The 12886-nt window shown below is 34.3% G+C and overlaps 2 protein-coding genes across 2 annotated transcripts in view; both read left to right on the top strand.

Moving 5' to 3' along the window:
• Positions 1 to 3876: 3876 nt before the first annotated feature.
• On the top strand, positions 3877 to 10725 carry LOC107458671 (ubiquitin-like domain-containing protein CIP73). Its single transcript, XM_052258652.1, is given in 15 exon segments — positions 3877 to 5320; positions 5621 to 5765; positions 6038 to 6155; positions 6856 to 6930; positions 7042 to 7197; positions 7200 to 7384; positions 7536 to 7605; positions 7699 to 7874; positions 8050 to 8214; positions 8292 to 8363; positions 8437 to 8566; positions 8764 to 9150; positions 9716 to 10092; positions 10258 to 10332; positions 10470 to 10725. Coding segments are annotated over 15 exon segments (2229 nt in total). The 5' UTR covers positions 3877 to 5231; the 3' UTR covers positions 10479 to 10725.
• Positions 10726 to 12493: 1768 nt separating this feature from the next.
• The window catches only part of LOC107458684 (40S ribosomal protein S11), a gene marked incomplete in the record, with an annotated part of 1573 nt that continues 1180 nt past the window's right edge, over positions 12494 to 12886 (top strand). The window contains 1 exon segment of the mRNA XM_016076899.3: positions 12494 to 12617. Within this exon segment, the coding sequence (XP_015932385.1) occupies positions 12606 to 12617 (12 nt within the window).

Genomic DNA, 12886 nt, shown 5'->3' with positions numbered 1-12886 from the left:
GCTTAGACGTAGGAGTTGCAGTGGGGTGGGGGTGTATTTTTTTTGCTGGTTTACTAACAGAAATTAAAATTGGTAGGAGCTTTATAGTTGAGACTATTTTTTGGGTGGGAATAGTGGTGTCATTTGGTGTAGATGTTGGAGTAGATATTGTTACGGTGGAAATTGGTTCGGTATCATCATTGGTGGTGGGATTTGGGGTGGGAATCAAGTCCTGTATCACCATCAGCTCCCTGCCTTTAGATGAGACTAGTTCTACTTTCTCAATGTACAAAAATTTTGAGACTCTATGTTCGTAGTACACATGAATAACTCTCTTGTTTTGCTGAGCAAGGTAACACATCTCCAAGAGCTCCTTGTCATCTGTTATAGCCTTTAGACCATTTTGCAAAGGCCTACTAGGCACCAGCCACCATGTTTGAGTCACCTTGTCATATTCAAGATTCTTTTGGTAGTCTTGGACAAAGAAGACATCCAATTTATCTGTATCAACTCTTGGCAACTCAGAAATTTCTCCACCATTATAAGTCATACTTCCATCAACATCTATGATAAATGATCTTCCATGATAAAATATGATATTAAATCCCAATATAAATCTTTTTTTTTTCAGATAGATTTAACAACTCTTAATTTTAAATTTTACAACACATTCACACTATATTCATCCACATAATACTTAAAAGGTTCCTTTTTAATACCTGATGTATTTATCAAAATTCAAATACAATATATTAAAAGATACATGAATTATTATCTGAACTAAGTCTAAGCCTGTTCAAGTCTTTAGTCAAGTATTTCAAAACAAACACAGCCTCAATGTTTTTTTAGGAGGGCCTCAACCACAATATTATTATCGATAATGTGTCGTGTGCGTAGGTTGGCAAAATAGGAAAAGTTTTTGGATCATATGGCAGGCCATGATGATGTCGAAGGCTTCATGTGGCAACAAATATTTCATATTTGGATCATATCGCATTGCAATAATCTTAGAGGGCTTTGTGTGTGAATGGGTCATAGCCACATAAGCCTATCATGCCCGTGTGCCTCCAGGAACTAGCTTTCCCAGACTCCCCCCAACTCCCAACTACCACAAAAAAAAATGTATGCATATTAAAAATAAAAAAATGAAGAAGGCTACTTGTCAGTAGTCAGAGTTGATCGATCCTTGGAAGGCAACATATAGTCATATATCATCGTCAAAATCATCGTAAGATAAATCAATTTGGGTTGGTCGAGTGATCAGCTCACTCGTCCGCTTAAACAAGTATTAAGAATTCGAATCTCGTCTTGCGTATATAGTAATTCATTGGTCAGCGGCAGACCCTTAAATGGAACTTAGATCCACAACGGATTAATCTTTAACCTATCGAATTAGGGGATACCGTTTAGATAAATAAAAAAAATAAAAAAAATAAAAAAAATCATCGTAATATATAGAGTTAAGCTTCACACGATTAATGGTTAAATTTAATTCACATGTTGGTTGGAACTCATTTCCAATAAATTAAGCAGGTATGGTTAACCATGAGCCATCACAAACTTGCTCTCTTTCAAAAATCAAAACCACTATGCACAACAATCTTGTGTCACCATGTCTTGAAACATACCATTGTCTACTAATTATTATATGATTATTTAATTTATTAATTATTTTCTTTAATGCAAAAAATCTGCATTAAAGAAAATATTTTTCTGTATTTACAGTAAATTTGGGTATAACACGAAAATATTTGGGTGTAACACGAAGATATTTGAGTGTATTGTTTAAGAATTTTCGATGTATGTATGTTGATAAGTTCTGCATAATTTAAAACTCTTCTTCTCTCTCCTCCTTATCTTCTGCTGCTTCTTCTTCTTTTTTTTTCATCATCATCATCATCATCTTCTTCTTCTTCTTTTTTTTTCTTATTCATCTTTTTGTTTTCTTGTTCTATCTTTTCAAGTTTCTTCTTGTTTTACTCTCTTAATAAGAATAAAAAAATCAAACGAAGAAGAAGAAGAAATACATAATGGTACAAAATTACTTGGAAGAGGATGAACTTGCATTCATTCAACTAAAAGAAAGAAAGAAATAAGGAAAAAAAAAGAAAAAAATACAGCATTAGAGGAAACATTTTTCTGTATTTGCAACACATTTGGGTGTAACACGAAGATATTTGGGTGTACCACGACGATATTTGAATGTATTGTTTAAGAATTTTCAGTGTATTGTTTAAGTTCTGCATAATTTAAAACTCTTCCTCTTTTTTCTCATCATCTTCTGCTGCTTCTTTTTTTATCATCATCACCATCTTTTTTTTTCTTATTAATATTTTCTTCTTGTTTTACTCTCTTAACAAGAATAAAAATAAAAAGGGTAAAGTATATTTTTTGTCCCTTAAGTTTGGCAAAAATTTCAAAAATATTCCTAAGTTTTATTTTGTTTCAATTTTGTCCTAAAAGTTTTCGATTTGCATCAAATATACTCCCGACGGCTAAATTCTCAAAAAAATTAAAACCAATCTAATAATAATGCATGAAAAGGATACTTGATTTGCTTATGTTGAGGGTTGTTCTTATGAAATTGTTGTTGAATTGGTCTTAAATTTTTTTAAAAATTAGCCATTAAGGGTATATTTGATACAAATCGAAAACTTCTGAGACAAAATTGAAACAAAATAAAATTTAGGGATATTTTTGAAACTTTTGTCAAACTTTAAGGACAGAAAATATACTTTACCCAAATAAAAAAAATTGAACAAAGAAGAAGAAAAAACACAAATGCTGCAAAATTACTTGAAAAATGATGAACTTACATTCATTCAACTAGAAGAAAGAAAGAAACAAGGAAAAAAAGAAGAAGAAAAAAATGCAGCATTAGAGAAAATATTTTTATGTATTTGCAGCAAAATTCGGTATAACACGAAGATAATTGAGTGTATTGTTTAAGAATTTTCAGTGCATGTGTGCTGATAAGTTATGTATAATTCAAAACTCTTCTTTTTTCTCCTTCTCATCTTCTGCTACTTTTTCTTTTTTACCTTCTTATTTCATATTCTCATAATTTTTTAGAAGAAAAAATCGAAAAAAAATACATAATGTTACAAAATCAATAGAAAAAGGATGAGGAAAAAACATACAGCAACAACAATAATAATAAAAAAATAATCATAAAGATGAAAATGCGAAAAAAAAGGAGGAAAAACGCAAAAAAAAAAATAATACGGAATATAAAAAAAAATAATGTAATTTTACGTGGACATTATATAAATAAATTTTGTTGGATTATAATAAATTTATATGACTTGTATACCAAAAGACTTTCATATATATATATATATAACGGTACTCTTAATTTATTCGTGCTATTAACTATATGTGAATCTTTACTTCCAAATTCCAAGATATTGATTGTAAAGAGCTAAAATGTTAAACATATTTTGTTGTTTAATTTAAAGGTATCACTTTTAGATATTTTTCATTTATTATTTGTTATCTATTACACATACAATTTTTTAAGATATCCTTTATCATATACAATATACAAGAACATACTATTTTTAGACATCCTTTAATTTATTTGAAAATTGCTAAAGTAGGGGAGTAATCCAGTGCCGGAGATGCATGATAGAATCGCGTGCACTCTGGCTTTTGCGTTTGGGGTGTGTGAACACCTGAGCCTGACTAAGCGGTGAAAGCGCCAAAGCTTCATCACCTTCCAACTCTTGTTCTCCTTCAACTTCAATCCAGATACCCTAATTCTCTCAACACCACTGCCACTTCACTCTCTCCTCTCACTCAAACCCCAAAGGTATGCACTTTCCTCCTTCAATTTCCCTTCTTTTATTTCTCGCTATTCCGATTTCGCGCTTCCTTTTTTATCTTCGTATGCCAAATATTACTCTACTGTGATTCTTCTTGCTTCTCTGTTTTTCATTTCTGATTCCATCAATCAGGATCCCAACCTTCGCTTGCTACTGCTTCTTCTTCTGTTTGCTGTTAATTTGCAGTTAGGTTTTTTACTTTTGCACCAATTTCCCCACTGAAACGTCCTTTTATACACAATCACTGTACTTTTTTAAATTAATTGCTTCTCTTTTATTGCGGAATTTCTCTGTCTTTGTGTGAGTCCATGCTTCATCGCCTTGCCAATTGTGGATTTCTTAGAATGAGTAATGGGGTGCGTGAATTCGTTTCACTATTGATGAACTTGTATTGCTTACTGTTGATCATGGGGCGGATTTAGCTGATTTTCGAGTGTTGATGGAAGCTGTAAGGTGCTTTAGCTCTTGGCTTAGTTTCCCTATTATTCTTCAACTAAAGAATAAGGAAGCTGCGTACCTATACCCGGCCAGTGCTTCCTTCATCAACTTCAATCCTTTAATGACAGCAAATTGAGCTCTAACTCATCAATCATGTGCGGTGCTGTCATTTGATCATGAGATATGTCTATGTCCAAATAAGCTGCTCCATAGTTTGGAGTTGTTGATAATGGCTTGTTGCTGAGCGACCGGAGTATGTGACAGTACCATCATCCTTCACATCACAATTCAGTGTTACAGTGGATCGTGGGCACTATAGCGCTATTGAAGCTATGATATTGGGTGGTGATATACAAGCCCAATTCCACCCCTCTACCTTTCTGCTGCCTCTCAAGATTTTTTTAGTTCTCCCTAGAGATTTAGCTGTTGGTTTACATCATAAGGGTTTTGGGGTTTTGCTTCTTATTTCTCGTAGCCATTATGCTTCTTTCTTCTCATATCTGTTCTACGTCCACATAAACCAAGGTTTGAATCTTCTCCTGTTTGAAAAATGGAGTTGATGCATCTTGTCCAGAAATTGGTTTTATTGAAGCAATGCAAATTTGTTTGTTATAAGTTGTTAGATACTGGTTACTTTCCTGATTTGACGTATGTGTGAAAGAATCCAATATGTATTTGGTTGCCCAATGATCTGGACTTTGGGCTTGTTCTTATTTAGTTTGAGGTTCAAGTGTGGTTTAAAGATAAGTTTATTGGGATTTGCTGTGAATTTGACAGTATTGCATATTATTTTGATAAGTTGATGCATGAACTGGAGCAGAAATCCCATATGAGTTGAGTATGAGATAGAGCTCAGTGGAGACTCTCCCCTCTTATTGGCATGGCTTTAGGAGTGGGTTTTCTTCTAAATGTAACAGGAGCCTGTTTTGTATATATCCCTAGCATGGATGGGTGGCTCTTTCCAACCTTATAGAGGAAGTCCCTTGTTGGATGATTTTGGGAAGCAACTCCCATTCATGGCAGGGGCTCTTCCCTTATATCATAATTTCGTCATCTGAGTTCAACCCTGGCAGTATGCAGTTAAGCACATGTTTTGAACAACTTCTATTTGTTATCTACCTTATGCATGGTATTGATGATTTTGGAATCAGGTCAATGTTTTATTTATATGTATAACCCATTTTCCATTTGCTCACTTTTACATGTGAGAAGGCTTTTGTAGTCCTATGAAGATGGACATTTGGCAAGCAAGCTGTAGTTGTACATAGGGTGTATATATATGTTCCAATATGGTCATATGTACACCTTTGTCATTGGAAGGGGGGATTCAACTTACCAGTGCTGAGAGTAAAACCTATGATATTTTTCCTTTTTTATAGGTGTTGCGTGGTCTTGTGGAGAATGGGAAGTACTGGTACTGACAAGATGCCAGGCAATAACAGCACAGGAAGTTCAGAAACCACTATTGAGATAAAGATCAAGACCTTGGATTCACAGACTTACACCCTCAGAGTGGATAAACAGGTAATTCCTTGACTATCTCTAATTCTTCTTCACATTTCTTTTCAATTTCTTAAAATCATTGGTTTTATTTCTGCATATATAATCCAGTTTCTTGCTCTCTCTACAAGTAAAAATTGTTAGAGCTTGTCAAAAAAGTTTCATTTGTTTGTTTTTTTTTTTAAATAATTGCTTAAGTTTCTTGATGCTTAAGCTGACATATTGTAATTACTTAGCTACTTGCTTTAATATTAAACGAGTTGCTGCTCCTTCTAAAATTGTTCTCGGTCCTATAGATGCCAGTCCCTGCTCTGAAAGAACGGATTGCTTCTGTCACTGGAGTGTTATCACATCGGCAGCGCTTAATTTGCCAAGGAAAGGTTCTGAAGGACGATCAACTCCTGTCTGCTTACCGTATCCTTTCTCTTTATCTTTCTACTTTGGCACAAAGGATTTTGAAAAGGGAGCAAGACAGCTTTTTATTTGTGATAATACATTAACAAAGAATCCCAGTTTCCTGTGAAGAAAAAGATTTGGAATACTTACATAATAGTACAACATAATTTGAAAATGGCTGTGTCTTCTCTACTTTGTTGATTTGCAACATTTTGCCTGTCTAGTAGGATGCTTTTTGTTTAGCATAATAGCATTTTTTTGTCATTGCTTCTTCCGCTTTGATAAATATTTGGAGAATTCATTTTTCCCATCTGTCTTCTTATTAGAAGTTTGATATTTCTGGGCAGAAAGTCCCAGAAACAACAGATTCATAAGCTTAAGTATAAGTTTTCCATAGAGAAATGAATTCTGGGTTGTGTGCCCCAATATGTGAAAGTTACAAGATTTCTCGTGGGTATAGTTTTCTCTTGTATGCCACATTTAATTTTAGTTGGTAAATATTGATTTCATGAAATGTGGTTCTTTATGATTTAAATTTATAAATGATAAGCCTTCCATTGATGTTTATGCTTGAAAGTTGATTGGACTTAAAAGACATAAGTGGTTTTGGCAAACTAGTTTCATTGCTTTCATTCTCCGGGCAAATTTGCTTGTAACTATGTCTATGTTGTTTTTGTGTCATTTCTTCTTCAACATGGGTCTTCCCTAACACAAGTAGATGTTGAAGATGGTCATACCTTGCATCTGGTTTCTAGGCAACCTGATCTACCAGGATTTTTGCCCGGTCATTCAGGTTTGAAGTGAATAGATGCTGGTTTTTTTTCTTTTTTTTCCCCCTTTTTCGTAATTGAGTTATGTGCTCTTGTTTTTGGCGTAACAAATCCACCCTAAACCCTGTTTGCAGGGGCTGACCCAAATTCAAGCACAAGTCATGGCCACAGTAGTCAAATATCCCCGGGTGTAGTCATTGAACTCTTTATTGAAACCAAGAAGTTTTACTTAGTGTTTCAAGCTCATATAAGCATATGTCTCTATTTATCTGATGAACTATGACATAACATCTTGGGGTGCTGGCTTGGATGAAGGAGCATGACTCCCAAGGCTTTGGAAGAACTTCAGGTTCCAGTGGTCTTTCAGATTCATCCCATCCTCAGCCTGAACAAACTGGTTTGCGGTATTCATCAGATAGGTCGCGTAATACCTTTGTACATCCAGCAGCAGCTTCTTTGGGATCTTTGCAGCCTCCTGTATGGCTAAGTTCCTTATTTTGCTTTGCTTAGATATAGATAATTTTGTAGATTTGAAATTTGAGTCTCTCTCTCTAGGTGCTAAAAGCTTTAGTCTAATTAAACCCTAAAAACCAACTTCTGCTTCATATGTTTTCTCATGTGCCTGTAGGTTATTCCCGATTCTTTGACAACACTATCCCAATTTCTGAGTCATATAAGTCACGAATTTGATGCAATTGGTGAGCACACCATGTTACATTTCATAGTCTCCTGTTTTGGCTCCTGTCATGTGGTTGTTTCCCTGAGAATAATGAAATTTATTGTATTTGCAGTCAGAGAAGGGGGCAATAATGTCCAAGCAGCTGAGGCTCATAGGAATGAAGAAATGGGGTCTGCTTCGTCACGATTGGGTTCAACAGCAGAAGCACTTACATCACCTGCATCCTTGGCAGAAGTCATGCTATCTACCAGACGAATGATGATTGAACAAGCTGGGGAATGCCTACTTGTGCGTTTTAAAGCATCTCCTTATAGTTTTTTTCTGTATTGATTACCTAGCCAATTATAGAAGGGTTTATTCTTTGCATTTTTCTGCTTTTATTCTTGAAGTATCAGTTTGTAAGCTTTATTTATCACATTTTGTGTTGAACAAATTGCTGTAAGTTTGTTACATACTTCCACAGCAACTTGCAAGACACCTGGAGAATCAGGCAAATGTAACTGATCATTTGATGCGGTCAAGCATTCAGTCTAGGGCTTTGAGGACTGGAGTTCTGTTCTATAACCTGGGTGCATTATTCCTTGAGCTTGGCCGCACAACCATGACATTGCGCTTGGGTCAAAGTCCGGTATGTTTGGTTTCCCATCACTGGCATCTTATTGGTTAACTATCAGTTTGTGCTGCTGACCCTATTTTCCTGTTTAGTCTGAAGCTGTAGTTAATGGTGGGCCTGCAGTTTTCATATCTCCGTCTGGTCCTAACCATATCATGGTTCAGGTTGTACTCACTCTGCTGTCTTCTTTGTAAAGAAAACTACTCTCCTGTTACTTATTGAAATTTATGCTTCCAGCCTCTTCCTTTTCAACCTGGAGCGAACTTTGGTACTGTCCCCATAGGAACTGCTCAGTCTAACGCAAGTTTAGGTAGTGGACTTGGTTCAAGTTTTTTCCCAAGGCGGATTGATATACAGATACGACGAGGTGCACAACATTAGTATATTCTACCTTTGGTGCGGCCCTTCCCAGACCCTGCGTAATGCGGGATGCTTGTGCAATGGGCTGCCCTTTCTAAGTCCTGTTGCGTAATGCGGGATGCTTGTGCAATAGGCTGTCCTTTTTAAGTCCTGTTGCTTTGTATACTGCTCTGGGCCTCTAGCTAACTTTGTTTCTTATGTTAGGGGTCTCAACAGCCACACCAAATGCCAGTCAAGAAGAACGTGCTGATACACAGTCTGCTTCAGTACAAAGAAATCAAGGTGAAGGTCCTGCTAATCAGGCAGCCTCAAGGCGTTCAGATGTGGCTGGTGCTGGGGAGCAAGGAGTAAGGATTGTGCCAATTAGAACCATGGTTGCAACAGTACCAGGTTCCTTAGGTCGTCCACCTGCAGAACCATCTGGTAATTCTATAGGGGTTTACTATCCGGTTCTCGGGAGATTTCAACAGGTATCTTCAGGGCATGGAAATAGTGAACAAGGATCTCAACCAGCTAGTCAGCATCATGCTGTGCAACAGTCCAGTCATGAAAACACATTGCAAAGGCAAAACGAAGATTCTGCAAGGAATGGTAACATTGTACTTCTGCAACTGATGATTGCTTCCCTTCCAGGACGTGTATACAGTTTGACATTGCAATCAAGTCTTTTGGCTCATTGATATGAATAGCATGTCTCCCCAACTTGATGCTTACTATTATTAGATACTTGAATATATCGTTCTACTTAATTTTATATGCTTCCTACTTCTGTTTCCTGCTTGAATTATTCCAAATTTGAGAGTACTCTACACAAATTGATTTTGTGCAATGATGGTGTGAATCACTATTATATTGTTGAAGTCATGCATCAAAATTTCAGCTTATTCATTGTCATATGTATAAAATACGGTTTTAGGAATGGGAAAAAGGACTACACTCTAACTTTTGTATTTGTTTGTTTTACAATCCTAACCATATATCTTAAAAAAATCGATTACATTATAAATGCATGCTTTTATATTCTTTGGTTCATCACTTTGGCACAAAATATGTTCCTCATTTAGCTTTTAGTAATATAGTGACTTGCATTAAATTTAGCTTTTGATATATTCAGGCTTAATTTGATTGTGCAATTTGTTATTGCACTTCATTGTAGGATCCTCATCAACTCCTACCACAAGCTCGAATTCCCGTGTGGTGAATATCAATATCCTGGCAGCTGGTGGGGCCCAGAATAATCAGGAGTCTGAGCGACAGATACCAAACAGTGTTCTTCAGTTTATAAGGACCCTGTTTCCTGGGGGAGAAATTCATGTTGAAGACTTGAATTTACAGGGAACAAATTCAGGTTCTACCCCAGAGCAAGCTGCAACAGCAAGGGCAGCTCAGGCCCCTGAAGCTGAACCTAGAGTTAGTGATGAAGGAAGGTTTTTGTCAAACATACTCCGCGAAATCATTCCCCTCGTGTCTCAACAAACAGGCTCTGGAAGAAATCCTTCAGAGGAACAAGCAGCTCAGGATTCTTCATCACAGGTTACTTGATTCTATTGCAATTTAAATTTACTTAAGTCAACTTTCCTCAACCATAATGAGAACTTCTTGGCTTTGTTGCACATTTGGAATATAGCTATGAAAGTTATTGTAAAATCCTCTCCCCTAAACAACGAGCTTACTGCTGACAAGTGGATGTGTTTTCAGGTGGAAACTGATGCAGGGACATCACGAAGGCGGAATGGTTCAGATCCAAGCCCCCCTGATTCTAAACGCCAAAAGGTTTTCTTTCTATTTCTTCTTTCTAATGCAGAGAGAAGAGAACCTGGATCTTCTTGGCTGTCTATTTGTAATTGTTATTATATCAGTGCCAGTTTGGAAATTTGTTTTTACAATTTTGACATGGCTTGATGATGCAGATGGAGTGATGGAGAGGATAATGTACATGATGCAGTTGTGGAAGATTGTGATCGTAACCATCGGAATTCAGGGCGGATGTGTTGATGTGAATTTGGTATTTTGTGTCCATCTCAGTCCTCATTCAACTTTGAGCTGTACTCAGATATCTATAAGAAGATTCGCTTGTCTTAAAAGCGGCATCATGCTGTGCAATATTGAGAATAGAATTTTATTTTACAATTGGGATCGCCCATCATATAAAGTTAAATTTTTATATGCCTTTCAAACTTGAGACAATTTTCCACTTATAATTTACAACTTCTTCCTTCAAACTCAACATTAAACATTTTCTCGGTGCAAGCAATATATGAGTTGGTTTGGTCGGAAAAATGAGTACATGTAACAGATTGTCATAAATTTTTATTTCTTCTAAACAAGTCTGTCATAGTGTTGGTTTTTTTTCTTTTTTTTTAGTCGGAAAGTTATTCGATACTTGTATACTATTATCAACCGTAGTTGTCCTATTTGGTATCCAATTACTTTTTCCAATTTAAACTCGTATAACAGCTCCACATTAACTAATCTAACTGATTTTAGAACACTCGTAACAATTATTATCATTTATGACACACTTTACTTTCATTTTGTAATATACGGTGGTTGTGAAAATATGATAAAATTTATAGCTCAAGAAGTTTTACCATAATCAACTATTAAGTATTCTTTTATCTTGCGACATAGAAACCAGAACATATAACTAGTATTTTTACCGTAATAATATTATGGGAGTATAAACTTTTTAAAATTACGGTTCATTTTATTCTGACAATATAGATTATGTATAACACAAAAGATTTATAAAATCAAACTACTTTTACAAAAAAAAGTCGTAAATTGACAAAAATTTTTGGTTAAAAATATTAGGTATCTATAGATAAAAAAATTAAATAATAAGATTTTTAGTTATTATTTTTATATGAAAAAGTCCAATTTTTTATTAATAATTAATTTTAACATTCGTTATCTAAAATTTAAAACAATTTGACGTATATACTTTTACATTTGATTAGGTGTTAACTGTTAAGTCTGTTGCACAAATAGAAATAATTAATTTTTATACTTACTATTTAAAAATAATATTTTTTCTCTCTATGTATATAAAATTATAATTAGATATTAGCATAAAAAAATTATACTATAGTTTAAAATTAACTTAAAATTAATTTTTTTAAAACAATTAAATCTTGATTCTAACTTTTAATTATAACATTAGTATTCTCTCCAAATTATATGTAATAAATATTTGAAAGAAGAGAAATAAAAATATAGATTAAAAAGATAAGCGGTGAAAATTTAAAACTAAATAAAAAACTATGTATATAATAACAATAATAATAATATTTTTTATTTAAATTATATTATTTTCTTAATTTTATTTTCTGTAGAAGAGAAAGATAGAAAAAATAGAGAATGAAAAAAAATAGAGAGAAAGATAAAGATGAAGAATAAGAGTGAGAGTGAGAGTTTGTTAATTTTGGAATGAAATTTTTTATTTTAATTGTAATTTTTAATATAAAATATAAATTCTATATAGAATAAAAATAATAGAGAGAAATAAAAATATGGAGAGAGTTAGATGAGAGAATTTAAAAATGAAGTTTATTAATTTTAAAAAAAATATTTTTTCTTAATTTTATTAAAAAAGTGTCATGTAATACATTTAATTATTAAATTAGATAATAATATCTGATACATAATATATTACTAAAATCATGGAGATATAAATAAATTTCGGTTGTGAATGCGACTGATGTATTCAAGTTGGTTAATGCAAGTTATTTTTTATTCAGTAATGTTTTTCTTTTGGCCAAATATTCAGTAATGTTCGTGAATGCAATGTATGCAATGTTTAGCGGGTATATTTGTCATATCAGTTAAGGCCCATAATGATGGAGTATCCAAAAAGTTCCATTTTGGGCTTAGAATTCAAACCAAGTTGAAGGCCCACTATAAGAAAATCAAAACAAAATGAAGATTCTCTGATGAAAGAAGAAACAGAGTGAGAACTGAGAAGTGAGTACAGATTAGGGTTTCTGAGTGCGGCTCTCATTCTGCGACTCTGCAACTTTCGCCGTTAACCCCCTTCACGCGTCACAATGGCTGAACAAGTAACTAACTTCTTTCTAGTCTTTATTTTCCTCTTTCCCAGTTCGTTTTCATCAATAGTTCTGAATTCTGTTGCTTCCTTTGGATCTTCCATTTATTTGTTTGAAATTGTCAATTGCAGACCGAGAAGGCTTTTCTCAAGCAACCTAAAGTGTTTCTATGGTATGCTATCACACAAAATTGTCTTTTCTTTTTTTAAACGGTTTTGTAGTGTTCTGTTCTGGTTTTGATGTTGATTCTGAATGGTTCATTGTGTTGCGTATCTACTCAG

This window comes from Arachis duranensis, chromosome 1 (assembly GCF_000817695.3).
Source record: "Arachis duranensis cultivar V14167 chromosome 1, aradu.V14167.gnm2.J7QH, whole genome shotgun sequence".
Lineage (NCBI taxonomy): Eukaryota > Viridiplantae > Streptophyta > Magnoliopsida > Fabales > Fabaceae > Arachis > Arachis duranensis.
This window is presented reverse-complemented; position numbering and strand designations above follow the sequence as displayed.